Here is a 22,943-nt window from a genome sequence, read left to right as displayed (position 1 = left end):
CTGTTGCAATGCTAACCATTGAAGAACGCGTGTTTGTAGTCGAACAAGTGTTCAAAGCAGGCGGTAAATACAGTTTCACTTCGTCAAACATTTACCTCTGATTTCCCGGAAACAACACTCCCACATCGTGATACTGTGCGAGTTTTGTTTAACAAATTTCGAAGTACGGGTTCAGTGACAGATGCACCGAGAAGTGGTCGTTCTAACGTTTTGTCTGAGGATAAACTACTCGATATTTCCGATAAAATGTCCATGAGGCCCAACAAGTCAATACGAAAACTCGCCGAGGACACCGATGTTAGTCTCGGAACGGCCCACACAGCTGTAAGGGAAAAAAATTAAAACTTTTCCCATACAAAGTGACAGTCGTGCAAAAACTGAAAAATACTGATCATGGCAAGAGACTGCATTATTGTCAGTGGTTCAAAAATTTCGTTCAACAAAATGGAAGGGATATTCTTAATCAAACGTGTTTCACTGATGAGGCGTGGTTTCATTTATCCGGGTGCATGAACTCTCAAAATTCTCGTATGTGGAGTATTGCAAATCCTTTGTGTATTCATGAGGAACCACTTTATTCTGTGAAAAGTACGAGTATGGACTGCAATTTCTAGACGTCGGATTGTGGGTCCCATATTTTTCAACGAAACAATAAACGCACAACGATACTGCAGTGATATTCTGCACCCAGTCATAGGAGAACTTGAGTTAAATGAAATACTAAACGGTTATTTTCAACAAGTGCAACCGCGCATACAGCTCGCGTTTCAATGTCACTGCTTGGTGATCTTTTTGGCCTCCACGATTGCCTGACCAAACACCACCTGACTTTTTCTTCTGTGGCGCAGCGAAAGCAACTGTCTATAAAAACCGTCCAAAATCCATCGATGAAGATGATAGAAGAAATGTTACAACTTGTGTTTGGAAGCATGATTAGACGAATGGCATTGTGTTTTCAACAACAGGGGGGACACTTTCAACATTTGATGTGAAAATATGTAAGTAAAAATGAATATTCAATAAATTAATAGTTGTATTTCACTGAGTTTCATTTCGGTATATTCACTGCGGCATTCGGGACGCGCGTCTAACGATCATACGACACTGCGGAGAGACTTTGTGAAGACCCCGTTCAAGGAAAGTACGCATTTTCCCATTAATTTGTCTTCCACTTCGAACGAGTATTTTGTCGTAAGTATTTGTTGATCGCGAGTTTTACGCATGTTGCTTCATTACAGAAGCCTATTCTTGAGGAAGGCCTACGTAACCCAGATTCCGAAGTCTGGTGAGAAACTGCTTTCACAAGCAACAACAAACTGCCCTCCATAATACAGCAATTGTCAACCCTTTCACAAACACATGCTCTCGATGTGCTTCCGTACCGGAGTTTGCGAACAGCCACCGAGATGATTATCTCACATCACGATCGGTTAACTTTCTTCGACGCCATTACGAGGTCAATGCACTGCACGACGGCAGCGCCGATTGGAAGTAATAATTTATTCCTGCAAGGTATCTAAGCCTTCAATCTAAGAAACAGGAATTGCTCACAGTCTCCACCAATAAGAAATTACGTATCTTTAAGAAACTAGCTCTCACTGGAGTGCAGTTTACAGTTAAATCAGCAACTCCGTAGCTATTCAAAAACTTGTAACAATACGGAACGCATTCCCAAAATACCAGCCAGCATGAGCGGCATGTTTTACAAGCGCCCGATCTCCACTTTTCACTTGATCAGTGGCGTTCCATCCTCTCACGACCACCTCTTACTACGTAATCAAGATCTCTTGAGAAAACACCAATGAAAAAGTTTACAAAATCTCTGAGATGTGGACTAAGAGCGTCAAACTCTTGGTGCAGTACTGAAAATTGATCTTGTGGAACTATGACTGAGAGGAAATAAGAGTTTTTTTTTCCACACTGAAATCAGAATAGGTGTCAGCTATGATAAGTTATTCTGTTTAGTTTACCAGAACATAGGCACTGCAGATTTCGGACTCGAGGGGTTGCTCGTGGTAATCACTGCCTTTTTCTTTCTCCAATATGGTGCGAACGCATCGAATCATTACGGCTGACAGTGAGCTGTCGCGTGCTGTGACCTCCTGTTGGCCGCCACACAAAACGCTGCTCTTAACAAGGGAACATCACTACTCGACCTCATATTTTAAGGAGAAAAACGCATAGTTACAAGATATCATACCAGCCTCTGCAGTCTATTCCGAACGAAAAATTTTACGTTACTTCTGGTAGCGCGCAGCTGTAACCGTCTGGCTGTACAACTTTTAAAATTCGCGCGCACCGTCTGCTTGTAACCCTGTCCGCCCTGCTGCAGTCTCCCAATGCCCCAGTGCAAAGTACTGTACAGCGGACTGACAACCAGAGCCCTCCTATTCGCGGGACCTTGAAGGCGGAGGAAGAGGAGTGGGGAAGTAGACACATCTACCAACGTGTTAAGAAATATTCTTCAAGAACTTATTATTAATTAGATAAGTAATATGAGAACGGTACACAGCTTCACAATAACACACGTCCACTATTATTTAACAATATTGTCATACTGATATTCTGCATATATATACAGGGTGGTCCATTGATAGTGACCGGGCGAAATATCTCACGAAATAAGCATCAAACGAAAAAACTACAAAGAATGAAAATCGTCCAGCATGAGGGGGGAAACCAGATGGTGCTATGGTTGGCTTGCTAGATGGTGCTGCCATAGATCAAATGGATATCAACTGCGTTTTCTAAAAATAGGAACCCCCATTTTTTATTACATATTCGTGTAGTACGCAAAGAAATATAAGTGTTTTAGTTGGACCACTTTTTTCGCTTTGTGAAAGATGGCCCTGTAATAGTCACAAACGAATAAATACGTGGTACCACGTTACATTCCGTCAGTGCGGACGGTATTTACTTCGTGATACATTACCCGTGTTAAAATTGACTGTTTACCAATTGCGGAAAAGGTCCATATCGTGTTGATGTTTGGCTATTGTGATCAAAATGCCCAACGGGCATGTGCTACGTATGTTTCTCGGTATCCTGGACGACATCATCCAAGTGGCCGGTTCAAATGGCTCTGAGCACTAAGGGACTTAACATCTGTGGTCATCAGTCCCCTAGAACTTAGAACTACTTAAACCTAGCTAACCTAAGGATATCACATACAACCATGCCCGAGGTAGGATTCGAACCTGCGACCGTAGCAGTCGCGCGGTTCCGGACTGAGCGCCTAGAACCGCACGGCCACCGCGGCCGGCAAGTGTCCGGACCGTTCGCCTTTAAGGAAACAGGAAGTGTTCAGCCACATGTGAAACGTCAACCACGATCTGCAACAAATGATGATGCCCAAGTAGGTGTTTTAGCTGCTGTCGCGGCTGATCCGCACATCAGTAGCAGACAAATTGCACGAGAATCTGGACTCTAAAAAACATCGGTGCTGAGAATTCTACATAAACATCGATTGCACCCGTACCATATTTCTATGCACCAGGAATTGCATAGGGACGACTTTGAACGTCATGTAGAGTTCTGCCACTGGGCACAAGAGAAATTACGGGACGATGACAGATTTTTTACACGCGTTCTGTTTATCGACAAAGCGTAATTCACCAACAGCGGTAACGTAAACCGGCATAATATACACTATTGGGCAACGGAAAATCCACGATGGCTGCGACAAGTGGAACATCAGCGACCTTGGCAGGTTAATGTACTGTGCGGCATTATGGGAGGAAGGATAATTGGTCCCAATTTTATTGATGGCAATCTAAGTGGTGCAACGTATGCTGATTTCCTACGTAATGTTCTACCGACGTTACTACAAGATGTTTGACTGCATGACAGAATGAGATGTACTTCCAACATGATGGATGTCCGGCACATAGCTCGAATGCGGTTGAAGCGGTATTGAACTGCATATTTCATGACAGGTGTATTGATCGTCGAAGCACCATACCATGGCCCGCTCGTTTGCCGAATCTGACGTCCCCGGATTTCTTTCTGTGGGCAAAGTTGAAGGATATTTGCTATCGTGATCCATCGACAAATCCTGACAACATGCGTCAGCACATTGTCAATGCATGTCCAAACATTACGGAAGGCGAACTAGTCGCTGTTGAGAGGAATGTCGTTACACGTATTGCCAAATGCACTGAAGTTGTCGGACGTAATTTTGAGCATTTATTGCATTAATGTGGTATTTACAGGTAATCACGCTGTAACATCATGCGTTCTCAGAAATAAGTTCACAAAGGTACATGTATCACATTGAAACAACCGAAATAAAATGTTCAAACGCACCTACGTTTTGTATTTTAATTTTAAAATTTTAAAAAACCTACCTGTTACCAACTATTCGTCTAAAAGTGTGAGTCATATGTTTGCGAGTATTACAGCGCCATCTATCACAAAGCTAAAAAAGTGGTCCAACTAAAACATTCATATTTCCTTATGTACTACACGAATATGTAATAAAAATGGTGATTCCTATTTTAAAAAAACGCAGTTGATATCCGTTTGACCTATGGCAGCGCCATCTAGCGGGCCAACCATTGCGCCATCTGCTTTCCGTCTTCAAGCTAGACGGGTTTCGTTCTTGGTCGTTGTTTCGTTTGACGCTTATTCCGTGAGATATTTGCCCCAGTCACGATCAGTGGACCACCCTGTATGTATACGCCTGAAAATCAAAATGAGTAAAACCAAGCAAAGGTAATTATGTATGTATGTATCTATGTAATTCACTTTAACATTGTCAGCATTAAAATCCAGAAGGTAGTTGATAAAGAAAGAGCGGATTTTCAGTCTAAATAAAAAAGAAACAAAACGGTGCTGGTAATTATGGTTTGATCAAAGGCTGCGAGTTTGAAGTAAAGAGTCCGCGTGCATTGTTGACCCTCAGGAGATACCTGACATCGAAAATGGATGGCATCAGTCGATACTACATTAAATTTAGAGGAGGTATGGAATAACCTTAAATTTAACATTATAGTGCTAACTAGAACTATAAGTTAGATTTTTGGAGGTTTCTTTCACTCTGTATGGCTTTACAAAAATAGTAATATTAGCAAATTCCATATATTATAGGATAATCTTCCAAGAAAAGTGTTTACTTTTCGGGTATCAAAGGCAGAAGTTAACAGGTTGAACCATTTTTATTTCATGCTGCACTCAGTTTTAAAAAATCTGTTCTCGAGAAAAAGTATAGGGAATACTTTTATACGTATTATTAGTTCAGTTTGCATAAAAACTGCATGTTATTACATAATTTTGATGTCGTTGTACACATATCTGAAGTTAGATTTTCAAAATTCAAAATAGCTAATCCAATATGGCGGACCGAAAATTATGTTTAGAGCAGTTTTAATCAAAATTTGACCAAAAAAGTGTTTTCGTTACGTTTAGTCTGCAATTACAGAACTGTATATCGACCCTTCCTCCAATTCGAATTGGTCCTGGAGAGCAATTCCCTCGTTCTCCTTGACTAGGAAAGCGGATCTGGCTGAGCTGGATAAGCTGCGTTCGGCTAATATGTTTGCATACATACTGACTCATATATCATTTTGTGAATGTGCGTCAAGCCACGACAAGTTTTCTACCTGAGCCGGGCGTCTCCGGCTGAGAGCGCCACACGGCGGCCGTGACTGCTTCGAACAATGGGCGTTAGAAAGCGTTGTAAAACACGGATTAAAAAACTTTTCGTCCCAACGTTCTAGTGACATACACCTTTAAAAAATGCAATAAAAGAAAAACTGAATTTTCGACCACTTTGAATGTGAGCCTTGTCTTGATAACACGTTCATTCGTTTCATTCCTGTACACTTCATCCACAACATAAGTATTCAAAGCAAAGAGATCTCTGTCATAAGTTACAAGTTAGAAACCGTGTACTTTCACATAATGAACAAAGCATGTTACCAATGTCACAGCAGTATTTCAAAAGCCTGTTGTTCGCTCCAGTATTCAGCGCTTCGTGCTCTGGGCATTAGGCTTCAACTGTCGAGCTGAGCGAGTGAAAACTATCCGTGCCCTTGAAATTTAAAAGCTATACAGTCGAAAGAACATAAACGCGTGCTATCGGAATTATGGTCTAGATTCCTCTTACAAAATGAGGTCGAATGGATAATGTCTCCTTGTAAGAGGTAGCCGAGCACCACTACCACTGTCGGAGGTTAAGCCATAGTTTTGTATTTTCCAGTACTCAGTGGACTATTCTTCAGTTGCATGTTGTGCTTCCTTCTCTAGAGGCAGGGAGGCGGAGCGCAGCCATCAGTTCCCGTTGTTCTAGAGAGAGATCTCGTAACACTCCATAAAGCCCTGCTGTTTGCCAGGACATAGTTATACTGCGTACTTACCCGTAGAGACCAACTATTCTGCCGAATTTGAGTTTCATGTTTCAAACAACGCTAGGTTTGCTTGTTTAATTAAATACTTAGTTATTCTGCGCACTCGTGTTTTCTAACGCTACTGAGTCTGATGTATTATGTTTCCCAATAATGGTGTGATTTGAATTTCATACTTTTGTTGTGAGATTGAACAGTTTCTGAATGTGAAAGACAAATTTGTACAAAACGTGCACTACCGTCTGATACTTTCTGACCTGAAAGGATACATCAATAACTTCACTGTCTTATATAATAACGAGAATACCTAATCACATTTGCTGCCTTAACCTGGTTACCACATTACCTATACCCAAATGTCAGATTTATCCTTTGCCAGGTCACTTATCACCTTTTCAATCCGTTTATCAGTAATGAATTTTTACAATGAACTGGCAACAAATTCTCAAATGTACTAACGCAACGCAATATGCCTGTCAAGTCAAATATTGTCACAGTATGACCACAGTTCGCTCTGGAATTTACACCTGAATTCGCTAGTGGCTGCTAAAAAGTGTAAGTTATCTATCTGTGAAGTACTGGTTTCCATTGCCTTCTGCACCCTCACGTCGTTGACCGCTGCTGATTCTTCCTCCTTTTAGGGGCAGTTTCCCACCCCAAAGGAAAGAGGGTATCAAGTCCACTGACCTCTTTGACGAGACCATTGACAGAGCGAAGGTGGCGGTACATAACTGACGTGTTTGGCCGCCTAACTCGCATAAAGTAATGTGGTCGGAGCCTACTAGAGACTTTTCCATGACGTCAGTTTTTTCTCCTGCACGTATTAAATTGGAAATAAATTTTCCAGGTCTTTTATGAGGATGCAGTATTTTCCAGAATAGTGATAACAGAGAAACAATGAGGTTACCTGCATTCTACGTCTAAGACTGAAAGGCGTGAAAGTTTAAATAATGTCCAGACTTGTTAGGGACGCGAAATCTGGATGTCGCCTGACTGCGGTCGTGGATATGGGATGCCAGCATGGGGCGAGGATGATGTTCGGAAGTGTTTCTTATTCCTGAATTCGAGGGTTAGTTATCCACAGTAGACGATAAATTATTCTGCAAGTATCTAAACCGTACAAAACTTCCCACGTACGTCGCCGCGAGGAGTGCTAAATTCTGTTCAATGTTTTCCGTTTTTTTGGGCGAGTGTTTCGAATGTGTGCGCGCTTGATCTATAGTCAGAGGCCTTATATCAGGTCCAGTAGCCAATAGTTAGCTCTAGTTCGATGAAAAATACGGACTTGCTGATGTCACAATGAAGCCAATAAATACACCTGTGAGCCGGCTGGGGTGGCCGAGCGGTTCTAGGCGCTACAGTCTGGAACCGCGCGACCGCTACGGTCGCAGGTTCGAATGCTGCCTCGGGCATGGATGTGTGTGATGTCATTAAGTTAGTTAGGTTTAAGTAGTTCTAAGTTCTAGGGGACTGATGACCTCAGAAGTTAAGTCCCACAGCACTCAGAGCCATTTGAACCGAATACATCGGTGATTTAAGGGTGAATCTACATTATTATATTTTGTTTACCTTTGTTGCCCGCCCGGTTAGCATTTCGGTCTAACGCACGGCTTTCCGAGAGGAAGGAGCGCCTGGTCCCCGGCACGAATCCGCCCGGCGGTTTTCCATCTGCCTCGGCGAAAGCGGCCTGATTCCCCTTATTCCGCCTCAGCTACACTATGTCGGCGATTGCTGCGCAAACAAGTTCTCCACGTACGCGTAAACCACGATTACTCTACCACGCAAACATAGGGGTACACTCGTCTGGTGTGTGACGATCCCGGAGGGGGGGGGGGGGGGGGGGGGGGGTTCCACCGGGGGCCGAACCGCACAATAGCCCGAAAGAGTGGTTCGGTGTGGGGCGGCGGAGGGGTGAAGTGGACTGCGGTAGTCGTCGTGGGGTTGTGGACCACTGCGGCTGCGGCGGGGACGGAGCCTCTCCGTCGTTTCTAGGCCCTCGGTTGACATGCTATACATACCTTTATTTACATTTGTGGAGATTTTTGCGAAAATTGTGAGAAACTAGGTGGAGGCGTGTATTGATTGTGAGCACTTACATATCGCTATCTTTCTGAAAGAGTTGAATTGATGCAAGGTATTATTGCAGTGACAAGCAAATCACTCGAAGTTACTGCCAAAAACTGTTAACGTGGATCGTTTGAAACAGTCAGGCATTTGACGTTGACATTGCAGCTGGACGTGGACGCTTCCGGATACGTCACGAAACATGTGCTCATTCACTCAGCGTCTTCCGCAGGGTAATTCTGTGAGGATGTTACGAAGTGTCAGTGACGTGAAGAAGGGTAAATGTATGAATTTGAAGTAAGGGACCCTGTTCCGGAAAGACCGAGTCGAAAGTTATAAATGAAAACGTTTCTGATATCTCTGACAGTGGAATCCATGTACCGGTTATCAGAGATGTATTACGCATGTTCCTGGAGCAAATCCCACTCGTTATAAGTTAGCGGATGTGGTTCCAGTATGATAGTGCCCCATATCACTTTGGGCTGACGGTGCGTTAACATGTGGATATGACGTTCCGTGAAAGGCGGACAGGCGGGGAGATTCAGTTTCGTGGCCAACATGTTCAACCCACTTGATTTCTTCTTATGGGGACATATTAAAAGTCTTGTGAACCAAGTGCCTGTCGAGAGTGCGGAGGATCTACTGGCAAGAATTGTAGTTGCCTACAGCACTGTCCAAACGCCACCAGGGATATTAGAAGGGACACGACAGAACAAGACATGCCTGCGTTGAGCCTAGGGGACGTCATACTGAACAACTGTTGGAAATGTAGCTCCTAATGAAAGTTATGCAGGTAAACTGAATTCATTACTATTGCACCATAGGCTTATGATTTTCGATCTCTTTGATGTCAAGGTACGTGCTCCGTTACTAGCCCATCAGCAAGTGAAAATTCCTGTGGTTGGTGGAGAGTATTAAGCAGCAATTCCGCATTTCATGATCAAGATTCGAAAGTTGGAGCCCTTAGTTTGAGCGATGCGTGGGCCAAGGCAAAACTTGAGTAGATGTTCGCTTCCGTATTTGGACTCGTTCGTTTCCGGATTAGACTCCATTACCTCAAATTGATATATTTACCCTTCTTCATCATACTCAAAGTCTGTAGTATCACCACGGAATCCCCCTGTACAGCTGTGTCCCCTTCGCAGAAGATATCGCCCAGTTGTCTGTCCGTTGATAACAGCTTGACAGCAATGAGGAACAATACGCTATTGGCAACGAATAACTGCGTAACTCTAAGAGACGTCATAATATTTTTTTCATTAATTGCCACTGTGCAATGTGTACCACACTTCATTACAAGCACTGTGAATTAACCACACAGCTGAAAAAGAATAAAACACACTCTCAAAATATTTGTCTTTCCCCGTACGTCATCATCATCAGAGTGATTGCTGATTGAACTATAAAATTGCGACTACGATACCGTGCTACACACAACTTTCACCGCACGCCCCCACCAGCACACAAAAGCCAAGCATTCGTGTCAGTCTGTCCCTCCGCCACGCACCGTCAGGGAGCTTGCAGAGTATGGATGCAGATGTAGATGTAGAGTCTCTGTTCTCAGAACTGGCCACTCAGAGTCCAGAGAAGTCGTGGGTACATCGTCAGATACTACAAGCGTAAATTATGGTGGCTTTCAGGATGTAAAACGGGAGTCATCTTATTTCCGGTATTCCACATAGAGGAAGACATAGACATTGTTTGAATTTCCCCTTCGCAGTTACCTTTTTATCTAGAAAATAGCATGTGTATGTTATTAGAAGGATTTAAATTACTGTACTCTGCATGGGTACTTGCATTGGATCTTTCCGATTCACAGGGAAGTACATCATTGTAGTTCCTCTCAGATTCTTCTTTCCTGCTGTGTATCCCTTTTGTTCTTTGGTGTCTCGCTATAACACTATCTGCTGCACTTTCCAGCCACGATAATTTTGGTACACACCTTGGGCTGTCTGTTTCTCTTCCGAACACACCGTTAGTGAAATGACGACTACAAACGCTACCAGTTTTGCCGGATTGCATTGCTTACCATCAGCTGTGTTCCTCTTTAATTCCATGCTCCTAGCTTTTCGTCTAGTTGCCTGTTGCTTTGCTTTTGGAAAGGAGAACTCCGTTTCAGGAACAGAGGTGCTACATGTGACGTTACAACAAACGACAGAACAATTACAGTTAACCTTCTTAGAGCCTGAAGCTCTAAATTCACTCATCTTTAGATTAGCACGTTGCTTGCTGCGTAACCATTTACTCCCTAAAGACTGTTGCAAGTGTGTAGCACTTACAGTTCGCACACTCCCTATACGAGAGGAGAAGCGTACTTCCCTGTCGTTTCTCGCGATCGACCACGCATGAAGCGCGTGGTCACGATGCAGTATGTGTCGCAAGTTATCCCACATTGCACAACGTTACAGCAGATCTCGGCGTGAGGTGAAATAACGAATAACATGATACACTCTCTTAGATCAAAGTGAGGCAGGCGTAGTTTTACAAGGACTTTTACAATTGCAGAATCTCCTCTGACAAGCAGCTCCTGGACCTCACCAATCTCTGGTATATCATCTATTTTTTACGTCCCTCGACCTAGACGAGGACTACGATCGTGTATGGCATTTCCTTTTCAAACTCCAGACATGTGCACTTCCAATTAACTATATCTTATTTCATCCTTCCGATCTACTCGCCCATCCTTTTTTCACGTTAACAGCGCCAATTCCTGTACCTTCCATCCCACTGCAGGCGTGACCAAAGGCCCCTTCCTCTCTGCTCTTCTCTGTCTCCTCTGTACTGCTGAAACGCCCACACCACCTCCACCAGTCAACTTCCTTCAGTATGCTGATGACATTACTTTCCTCGGCTTCTACCCTACACTCCAGAAATCCCAATGATGCATCCAAATCCATCTCAATCATGTAAGTAGGCTGTTTAGGTTTTTATGTTGGAAACGCCTCGTAGCGCTCTATATGAAAATCACTGACTGTGCCGTGTGCAATCTGTGGCTGGTTGGCATTCTTGGAATATTCGCTATTGTAGTGTTGGGCAGTGGGATGTGAACAGAGCGTAGCGTTGCGCAGTTGGAGGTGTGCCGCCAACAGTGGTGGATGTGGGGAGAGAGATGATAGAATTTTGAGAGCGGACGATCTGGACGTGTCTCTCTCAGAAGGAGGACATTTGTAAGACTGGATGTCATGAACTGATATATGTATTATGAATTTTGAAAACTATTAAGGTAAATACATTGTTTGCTCTCTATCAAAATCTTTCATTTGCTAACTATGCCTATCAGTAGTTAGTATCTTCAGTAGTTTGAATCTTTTATTTAGCTGGCAGTATTGGCGCTCGCTGTATTACAGTAGTTCCAGTAACGAAGATTTTTGTGAGCTAAGTGATTCATGAAAGGTATAGGTTATTGTTAGTCAGGGCCATTCTTTTGTAGGGAATATTGAAATTCAGACTACGTTCCGCTAAAAATGGTTCAAATGGCTCTGAGGACTATGGGACTTAACATCTGAGGTCATCAGTCCCCTAGAACTTAGAACTACTTAAACCTAACTAACCTAAGGACACCACACAGATTCATGCTCGAAGCAGATTTCGAACCTGCCACCGTAGCGGTCGCGCGGCTCCAGACTGTAGCTGCTAGAACCGGTCGGGAACTCCGGGCGGCCACTAAAAATATTGTGTGTCAGTTTAGTGATGATCAGAATAAGTAAAGAGAGAAATGTCTGAGTACGTTCAGTTTTGCTCAGCTGTTTGAAAATCAAATTACTTATGAGGTTTACCATCACAGTAATTCATAAATCTTTCTAAGGGGAAGTTTCAATCAGATCCTCAAAGTCAACCCCTCCAAAACCCAGGCCATAATTGTGTAACGAACTCTCCACATCTTCCACCTTCGTGACCCCTGCCTTACCATTTACAAGCATCCTAGCCAGTTAACTAGGACATTAAAATACGTCGGAGTACCCTCAACAGGCAGCTGACGTGGGAACGTCGCATACTAACCATTCGACAAAAAGCTAATAGTCTAAAACTACTAATCCTAATTACAGGCTGAACTTTGGGATTATACACCCACACTTTTCTCACCTCCAAAACCCTGATGTGACCTATGCTATGCTGTGCAGATGTTGCATAGAAGTCTGTCCCGCCAAAGTTCTGTAAATACCTCGAAATCCTCGAAAGCCATGTAGTGCATTGTGTATACTATCTGCAAAATAGATTCCAATAACCTTATTGTCTCTCCTCCGATCGTCAACCCTGGTACATCGCTGTGCTTTCACAAACCGAACCCTCCATCCCTACACCTACACAAACTCCATATCCTATCCCTACGCAACTTCATCCAGTTCCCTATCCTAGACAGAGAGGTCTGCCCCCATAGTCCTCCCCATGTATCCCACTCCACCTCAAGGCTCCTCTTTCCTCCTTCCTCTCCATCCACCCCCATTTCTTTCCTCTTGTAACCACTACTACACTCACACACTATAGTACTCCTGACCCTCCGTCTCTCCCACCATCTGTATTTCCCACTATCCACTTCACCTCCGTAGTTTTCATACCTAACAGATACCTATCTTTGTGCCCACTCCCCTGAGCCCTATGAAAAATATTCTCAACTTCTCACCAAGCGCAGGTCCTTCAGATTTTACGATACTGCAGTGCCTGTGTTATTCTGAATCACGATGCAAAGTTCCTTCGGACGTGCATGTATGTCCAAAGGAACAGGCACTGCGGCGACTATAGCCGTATGAAATAAGTTAAATTTATTCGCTATTGCGAATATGGAGAATCGTCAGATTGAATATTGGAATAACTACAATGAAAATTTGTGCCGGACTGGGACGCAAACTCGGATTCCCGCTCACCGCGAGCGATCACCTTACCATTTGGCCTGGCCCAAACTGCCACATGTCCACAATGCATGTGCAACCTGTACTCCTAGATACATTAGGCGTATTCCCATACAGATGAGACTTTTACTTGGAAGTCGCTTGCTTGATGTCGGCGCATAAGTACGATATTGCAGTGCTTGTGTTATTCCGAATTTTCATTGTAATACGAATATTGTAGCGCTAAGAGCCCAACACCTGCCCAGATGTGTCGAGGGTGATGAAATAAAAATAAAGGAAATAAGAAATGCAGCAGTATCGAGTATTCATTCGGGCCTTTGTTAATTAGGAAGTCGAATAACTTTTTTTTTCGGTTTCTATGTTCGACTGGGTGGATTCCTGCAGCATACAAAGCTTTGAGTTCGTGCTATGCAACGGCATCTCCGAGAATGGGGCGAAAAACGTTTTGCTTTCTTATAATGGCAGTCTAAACAGTTAAATTTGTGCCCCAAATGAGATTTTCAGTCTCCAGCGGAGGTGCGCTGATATGAAACTTCCTGGCAGATTATAACTGTGTGCCCGACCGAGACTCGAACTCGGGACCTTTGCCTTTCACGGGCAAGTGCTCTGCCATCTGAGCTACCGAAGCACGACTCTCGCCCGGTCCTCAAAGCTATTCTTCTGCCAGTATCTCCTTTCCTACCTTCCAAAATTTTACAGAAGCTCTCCTGCAAACCATGCAGAACTAGCACTCCTGAAACAAAGGATACTGCGGAGACATGGCTTAGCAACTGTCTGGGGGATGTTTCCAGAATGAGATTTTCACTCTGCAGCGGAGTGTGCGCTGATATGAAACTTCCTTCGCAGGAGAGCTTCTGTAAAGTTTGGAAGGTAGGAGACGAGATACTGGCAGAAGTAAAGCTGTGAGGACCGGGCGTGGGTCGTGCTTGGGTAGCTCAGATGGTAGAGCACTTTCCCGCGAAAGGCAAAGGTCCCGAGTTCGAGTCTCGGTCGGGCGCACAGTTTTAATCTGCCAGGAAGTTACAGTTAAATTTGTGGTACTCGCAACTGTATTTTTTTGACACTGCGTCGGCTGACGGTAATCCATGGCGCTGCAGGTTCCTGCCGCAGCAGCGGCGCAACGTGCGCTTCCTGGTGGAGGGCCAGCGGCAGACGCACGAGCTGTACTCGCGGCTGGCGGCGGCCCACGGGCAGGACGAGGGGGACCTGCTGGGCGCCTTCCTGGCTGAGGGCGCGCGCCGCCGCCACGGCGCCGAGCCCGGACAACACTTCTACTCGGACGAGCAGCGCAACTTCCTCATGGCCGACATGTTCGGCGCCGGCCTCGACACCACGCTCACCACTCTGCGCTGGTTCCTGCTCATGATGGCCGCGCACCCAGACGAGCAGGTCAGCTCCCACGCATCCGCACTTCTTTCTCCTGTAGCGTACTACGGGTAGTCAAAGTTTACCATCACGTCGAAAAATTAAAATCACGCACTGAATTTTTTATTTTTTTATATTTTATTTATTTATTTATTTGCAGCCCTGGTACTCTAGGGGAATTACGACCTCAGATGTTAACTCCCATAGTGCTTAGAGCCATTTGAATCATTTTTAACCTGGTACACTGCGAAATCCCGACGACACTGTAGCGTAGCATGGCGATAGACGGCCAAAACAACTAAACAGAAATTTATTTTGATTTATTCGACCTGTCAAGATTAGGGTTACCAAGTACCCTCTCGCATCTAACCAGGCATCCTGTATATTCTACAACGTTGGGCAAATAAAAGTGGGCCGCACGAATGGATACGGTCTTTAAACCATTTGTGGCAGCGTTACGCAGTAGGGAAATACCGATAGTTACTTCCAACAGGATGGAGCAACTGCCCATACAGCTGAACCTGGAGCACATTTACACTGTCCGGTGAGATTTCGGGATTGCAGCCGCATCATGTTGACTTCTTGCCACGATATTTCGGTTGCCAAGAAGGTGAGAGTCCGTCACTGGAGACTGCAAGCACCCGGAGTCAACTTTATAGCAAAAAATTGGCTCGAAAATGCATGCGCATTGTCTTCCGTCACAGGAGCGCCCTCTATCGAAATCCGTGGCATCTGTAGCTATTGTTCTATCTGTGGCGCGTAGGCGTAAAGGTGAAAACTACATGTCCGCCCTCTTTCGGAATGCGCGCCCTCATCGTTAAAAACAGGCGTCAGATGTCGCCAGACATGTCATTACGAATAGATTTCGTCTCTCGGAGGGAAGCAGAGAGATCACCGGGTCCCAAGACTTGTCCAGTTGAAAACCGGCAGAACTTAAACCGAAACTTTTCTGTCGATATGTAGACACTTTTGTGGTATGGCCCCATGGTGAAGAAGAACTGTCACGGTTCTTGCAACATCTGAATGCAATCCACGAGAACATCCAGCTTACGATGGGAATAGAGAAGGATGGTTACTTGCCGTTTTTGGACGTCTTGGTTACTAAGAGAGTGGATGGGTCATTAGGGCTTTCTGTCTACCGTAACCCAACACATACAGATCTTTACCTGAGAGCGTCGAGTTGTCATCATCCTGCACAAACTACCGGCGTCCTTAGAACGTTGGTGCACCGGGCTCATGTTGTTTCTGACGGAGACAGCCTTACAAAGGAGCTGGAACATTTAGAGTCGGTGTTCAGAGGTAGTGGTTACTCTCCACATCAGATCAGAACAGTGCTAAGAAGGAAGAAACGTAACCTCCCACAAAATCAAGAAGATAAGGAGCTATTCAAGTCCAGGGCGTTCCTTCCATACTTCGGCAACCTTTCATCTAAATTAGGCAGAATACTAAGGAAACGTCAAGTTAAAGTAATCTTCCGGCCACCGGTGAAGATTAGTGCCCCTCTCGGTTCAGTGAAGGACGATCTGGGTCTGCGGAAGGCCGGGATCTATAAAATTCCTTGCCAGTGTGGCAAAGCTTACATCGGTCAGACGACCTGCACAGTACGCGAAAGGTGCGTTGAACACCAACGCCGCACTCGCCTTTCACAGCCCAGTAAGTCGGCCGTAGCTGAGCACTGTATTACTACAGGACACGCTATGGATTCTTCTACCACGAAAATCTTGGCCCCAACGAAAACTTTCTGAGATTCAGTATTAAAGAATCTGTGGAAATACGTCTAGCGCTAAATTTTATAAATCCTGATGACGGTTTTCAACTGGACAAGGCTTGGGACCCGGTGATATCTCTAATTTCCTCTGAGAGAAGACATTTTATTCATAATGTCTGGCGACATCTGACGCATTCCGACAGAGGGCGGACATGTAGTTTTCACCTTTACGCCTGGGCGCCACAGATAGAACAATAGCTCCAGAGGGCGTGGATTTCGATAGAGGGCGCTCCTATGACGGAGGACAATGCGCAAGCGTTTTCGCGCCAATTTTTTGGTATAAAGTTGACTCCGGGAGCTTGCAGTCTCCAGTGACGGAGTCTCACCTTCTTGCCAGCCGAAATATCGTGACAAGAAGTCAACATGATCCGGCTGCAATCCCGAAATATCATCGAACATTCAATACGCCGGGAAAACTTCAAGAATCACATTTACACAGCCTTCACGCCTGACAGAGTTCTTAGCAGAGGCCAGTCTGGTCGCGGCCGTAGCTGGGCACGCAGGTCACCCGCTCTGTCAGTGTGCGATTACTTTGAGTCGGGATCCTCAAGTCTAAGGTGTATAGCAGCAACCCCCATGGTCTTAAAGAACGGCTGCAGAACATTTCGGATGAGAGTGCAGCAGCTCCAGCAATCCCGCTTTTATCCGCCTTGCTGACCAGGGACAAGAAGTGCCAAGAGATGAATGTTGGTCACATTCAACATCTGCTACAGACATATTAGTACTGAATTTCCTTTCTTCTGCTGTGTTTCTTTGTACCCAGTAACTCTGTTCTCCAGGTCACTTTTATTTGCCCGATGCTGTACGTCACATTGAGCAGGGTATAGGTTCCGCCTTTTTGCATACATACTGATTTTTTCCCAACATGCTTCAGCACCTCTGTGATATCATCAGTCCATTTTCGTTTATTCAAGCCTGTAAAAACTGAATGTATTTTAGGTTGTAAATGATCAAAAAAAGTGAGGCCTAAGGAAAGTTCTTGTTCGTTTCGCTTGTTACCGTCATTTTACAGAACGTTTTGTAAAAATCAAGGGATGTCCTAACTTGATGATGAAATTCACATTTGAATCGTTTGGTTTGCAGATGACGAGATATCAATGCAGGAGATCGTACAGTTGGTCTTGCAAACAAAAACATTCTTGAGGTCTCACATAGTTAGATCAGTACAACCAAAAATATGTCCACCTTTCATAGTTTTCGATAAACAGAAAGCCGCTGATGATGCCACAGGAATTATGAAATATATTTGGGTTAAATGAAACAACAGTGTGTTCGCAAAAAGGCAGAACGTATACCCCTCAATTTAACTATAAACACGGAAAGAAAGACAAGAGCTGCAGATCCAGAAGATGAATATTGATAATAGTATTTTATACGTTAGATTTAAAACAGAACTAGCTGATTACCCAGTGCTATCCGAGTACGTATTTATTCCAGTCTTCTATTAATTCATCTCCTCCTCCCTCCTCTCTCTGCCCACCTCCCCCTCTCTCTGTCCATCTCCTCCCCCTCTGCTCTCTGTAATTCTCCTCCTATATGAAGAAAGTACTCGATTCCATTGTGGCAAGGTGATACAACAAGTTTCGAATTATTCCAGAGTAAAAACAGTCTTAGTTGCGAAATTACTTAGTATCAATGATGCGTTTTCCCCTTTTGGGGCAGCATCATGTTACGTAAAAGAAACTGGATATAAAACCCGTCAAGCCATATAAAATGGAAAATGAAAACCAACACTGGCTGGATATGTTTTTATGATGGCTGAATTACATATCCAGTTACTGTTGTGTCCATTTTCCATTTTATATGGGTTACATATCCAGCTACTTTTACACCATCTGATGATGCCCCAAAGGCATTAAACGTGTTATTGACATTAAATAATTTCACAACCATGACTGTTTTTATTCTAGAATCCTATTTCCTTCCTCGGTTCATTTGCTCCTCCCCCTCTCAGTACCTCCTCCTTCCCCCTCTCCCTGTCCGTCCACTACTGTCTGTCGGCCCATCTCTTGCGTACCCCTCTCGTATTCCATCTCCTCCTCCACCGCCTCCTCCTCTTTTCTCTCCCCTCTCTCTGTCCACGTCCTCCTCTTTCCTCTCTCTGTGCATTTTCTTCTCCGACCTGTCCTCCTTCCCATGTCTTAGACCATTGTTCCTCGTCCCAGTTTCTACCTCCTCCTCTTCCCTTTCTTTGTCCATATCGTCCTCCCCACTCTGTCCATCCACTCCTGTCCCCGCTGTCCATCTCCTCTTTCCCCCTCTCTCTATCCATCTTCTTCTACCCCCTTCTCTCTCTACTTTGTCATTCCAACCACAATAGGAGGTTGCTGGCTCTTCCCCCACAATATTTCTCTCCAGATAGTAAGTACTACAGATACCATGTTTGGTTAAAATCGATCCAGGGATTTACAAGGAGCTTTTTACCCGGAACTTTTCATGCGAATTATAATGTAGTGTCCAAAGCGACAGCTTTATTCCATAAACAGTAAAAATGTAGTAAGCGATAAACGTTCACCATTCTGTGTATGATGTCACTGAGAAAGAGTTTTTATAAAGGTTAATTATGTGTTAAGTTATTTGGAAGCGACCATGTGCTCTCATTCTCAAATAATGAATGAGTAAAGTGTGAGTATTCATCCCCACCCCTTTGATACTTGGTTCGTAGCCCCGCATAGATTCTTTCCATACAGTAAATGACACGTGTACCAAGTTTGGTTGCAATTGGTCATGTGGTTTAAGAGGAGATCTGGAACATACATAGATACAATATGTATGGACACAACATTTATAAATTATTATAGTCCAGGAAAAAGTGGACTGTTTACTTTCGTTTAGGGGAAGTAGAATAATAAATATGAACTAAAGAAAGGAAGATTTAAATTATGAGTGCTAGCAGTAGCGGACAAGAGAAAAAAAGTGGAAGAGGAAGAGAGGGGACGAGGGAGGGGAGAGGAGATAAAACCTCAATTAATGATAGTAATGGTAAAGACTGTGACGCTACTGATGATGAAATGAGAAACGAGCCAAGCTGGGAAGAGATGAGAGCATTTGCTTTATTGTTTTGACTGACAGAGGGAAATCTTTTTTAAAGGACATCATATTTTCCGTTCACTGTAGAAGTTATTTATTTCACAATTTCGGCCTTTGGGCTATTTTCAAGTGGTACTGCCAATGATTTTGCTTCAGCATATGCCAGATTTTCAAATCCTCCGTCATGTAGGTGTCATCGTCGAAAGTAGGCCTCTTCACTGTAGAAATATCTGTGACGACGACAAGTATAGATGTCGGAGGATTTTAAATTCTGTCATGTGAAGAAGGAAAATTTTTGCAGTACCACTTGAAAATGGCCCAAAGACCGAAATTGCTATTGTGAAACAAATAACTTCTACCGTCTACGGCGAATATGATGTCCTTTAATTAAATTACATGGGTTTCAACTCTGACCGTGAGAAGTTAATCACAGATAAAACTGTCTGTGTGCGTTAATCCCTGGGGGAATTTTACGGTGTTGACATAATGAAGAGCTTTAGCTTCTTCCTAAAAGCAACAGAGCACTGAAGTGTGTACAGAGAGCAGGGAGATCGTTGCGGAGACGGACAGCAACAACAGAGAAAGAGTTTGAGGACGTTTTTCTTTTATGGATGGGGACAGCCAGGGTACTAGATAAGTGGAAGGTTAGGTTTCTGTTAAGAAGGGTCTTTTTATTTGGCTACTCTACAAGTGTGTCACGAAAATGTAGCGCATGAATCCCACAGTGTACCAGGACTGAAAAGATGACCTGCAAATAAAATTGATTACCAATTTCATTGACAATTTATGACCACTCCTCCTACCTGCTTCGTCATGCATCACAAAAATCGCCAAAGCTAAACGTTTTCTGTCTGGCAGGGAAAAACTTTGTTCGTATTTTTCGAAGTAGTTTCCTGTTACAGCAGGGATTACGTACAGCGTTCCTCAAATAAATTCAGTTTCAGAAGTGATTCTGGAAGGTGTGCAAAATACATGATTACGAAGTTTTTAACTCAGAAATTTCTGTGACAGCAAATGTACATGAAATACTAGGTATTCTTTGGAATAGAATGTATGTGTCAACGATTGGTATGGCAAATTAGCCAGTTTACCTGTTTCCAAAGTACATTTGTGGACAAATGCATTTTACTTACTACAGACGATTAGTTTTAAATTTTGCGATGCAAACATATTATCGCATACTCTTTTTATCCATTTGATATGGAATATTTGCCCATAATTCACCAGTTACTGTTTTACAATCCACAAGATGACTTGTTTTGCGTCCGAGGAAACAAGTCATAATATTTCAGGAGGATAAAATCTGCTTATTCCTTCGCTTTTGGGAGACAGCCGTTGCGTTGGCTGCTGTTTCGTTTCTAGTGTAAACCACTTCACGCGGGTCTCATAAAAGAGTAAAAAAAATGACAAAATACCAGTTGAATTATTTTTAGAATGGTTCAAATATTATTCGTATGTGGCTGAAGAAATTAGTTTTGGCATTTGCTTTCCGTCTACACTCAACAAATGTACTACCCGTGTTTTACAATGCTCCTTCTTAACTAGTTCGTGTAAAAAGTACCATACCATTCCGTATAATATACAAATAGCGACTGCTGTTTGATACACCTGTAACCGGTGATTTCGAACTTCCTCTTCTTCTTCTTCTTTTTTTCTTCATTTGCTATTTGTAGTTTTGGGGCAAACATATATTCATAGCGTCGATCATTGAAGCTAAAGCAATGTTCAGTTCAGTCAACAATTTCTCAGTTGTTAGAAAATCAGTGAGCACGCTCCTCAGAAGTCATCACTAACTATGAATTGATTCACGTTAACCATGTCAATAATGGTATTGACTTATATCCATTTGAAAGTAATATATACAACACCACTAAAAACAATAGTGCACGTTTCTGTAATCGCAGAAGGTCTTTCCACAGTGCACTTTCTGACGGATACTTGCCACAGACGAATTCGGTACGTTAATATGGGGTTCCAAATTCCCATACACTACGGTGTCAGTTGTCACCAGGCCCCGCCACGTGGCATTTACTCATGACACACTGCTTTATGCTGTGTAACTAGTCCTTACGCGTATGATCTCTGTCGACGGAAAACTCCTTCATATCTATTGCTGTGCTTTTCGAGCTGTTCCTGTCGAAGCTACGAATAGTAAGTTGACTTCTCTCGCCCAGAAAAACAGTAAAATGATATTATGTTTAAAAGTTTAAAAATTCCCTACGAGATGACTTGTCATATGTTCAGTCTCCAATACGCTCCCCGTCGACGATATCTCAAAATGTAACCTTCGTTCCCTGTGGTCAACAACGTGACATCTGATACTGGAAGTGTGGGGGCAAAACACGTCACTCACTACTTTGTGATATGCAATGCTTAGATAATTGGACTTGTTGTGTACCTCTGTATCCAGAAAAGGCACTATCACTCTCTTGCCCTAATTTGTACGTTTACAACCACCACCACTGAATTTCTACGTGCCAACAGACAGACAGACAGAAATGATGCAGGAAAGAAGTTGTAGCTTGGTCAGGATGGTTCCGAATGTTGTTGTCGTCGTTACAGGCCACATTGTTCATGCAAGATGGAAGACAAGGCAGCAGGTGTGATTAATCAACTCTTCGCTCCTCGAGGAATCACACAGACAGTGACAACAAGAATACGTTTCTTTACAAAGTTCCTAGAGCAGCCGAAGGCGTCACTACAGTGGTGTGTGGTGTCTTCACGCAGCAGAGTCCGCGCCGACATAACAACGGTGGCGTGTTGGATGTGTGCGAATGTCAGCTGTCGAAGTTGCTTGCATCAGCAGCCTTATAACCGGAGCAGCGCCAGCGGCTCGCAAACAGTTGAAGTCGTACAAGCGCCGACCACCAACACCAGGAGACAGTAGATTATGAATGAGACACCCTCGGCCTCGGTCTGTGAACAAAAGTCCCCCTGGGTTGTGTCCTGGAATCGCCTGAGGTCAGCCAGCAGATAACTCCCAGGGATCCTCGGTCCACCGACCGATACTGAGGATGCCTCGTCCCTGACCTATTAGATTAGATTAGATTAGATTAATACTTATTCCATAGATCATGAATAAGACACTTCGTAATGATGTGGAACGTGTCAGGTTAATAAAAGATGTCTGTACAAGATATTGCATTACACAAAATATTGCATGACTCTAATGTTTAAGCTAGGTTTTTTTTCCTCCTTTAATTTATATCTAAAAATTCTGCCAGTGAGTAGAAGGAGTTGTCATCTAGAAACTCTTTTAATGTATTTTTAAATGTTGGTTGACCATCTGTCAGGCTTTTGATGCTGTTCGGTAGGTTGCATGACGCTAATGTTTAAGCTAGTTTTTTTTCCTCCCTTAATTTATATCTAAAAATTCTGCCAGTGAGTAGAAGGAGTTGTCATCTAGAAACTCTTTTAATGTATTTTTAAATGTTGGTTGACCATCTGTCAGGCTTTTGATGCTGTTTGGTAGGTGACCAAAGACTTTTGTGGCAGCATAATTTACCCCTTTCTGTGCCAAAGTCA

General features: G+C 43.6%; 1 protein-coding gene across 1 annotated transcript in view; it reads left to right on the top strand.

Moving 5' to 3' along the window:
• LOC126305900 (cytochrome P450 306a1) overlaps positions 1–22,943 on the top strand; it is a 352,029-nt gene that overhangs the window by 312,173 nt on the left and 16,913 nt on the right. Inside the window, exon 5 of the mRNA XM_049992044.1 lies at positions 14,353–14,644. Within this exon, the coding sequence (XP_049848001.1) occupies positions 14,353–14,644 (292 nt within the window). The remainder of the gene's footprint in view (positions 1–14,352; positions 14,645–22,943) is intronic.

Source organism: Schistocerca gregaria, chromosome 1 (assembly GCF_023897955.1).
Source record: "Schistocerca gregaria isolate iqSchGreg1 chromosome 1, iqSchGreg1.2, whole genome shotgun sequence".
In the NCBI taxonomy this organism is placed as follows: domain Eukaryota; kingdom Metazoa; phylum Arthropoda; class Insecta; order Orthoptera; family Acrididae; genus Schistocerca; species Schistocerca gregaria.
The sequence above is the reverse complement of the archived record's forward strand: the minus strand, read 5'-3'. Positions and strand labels throughout refer to the sequence as shown.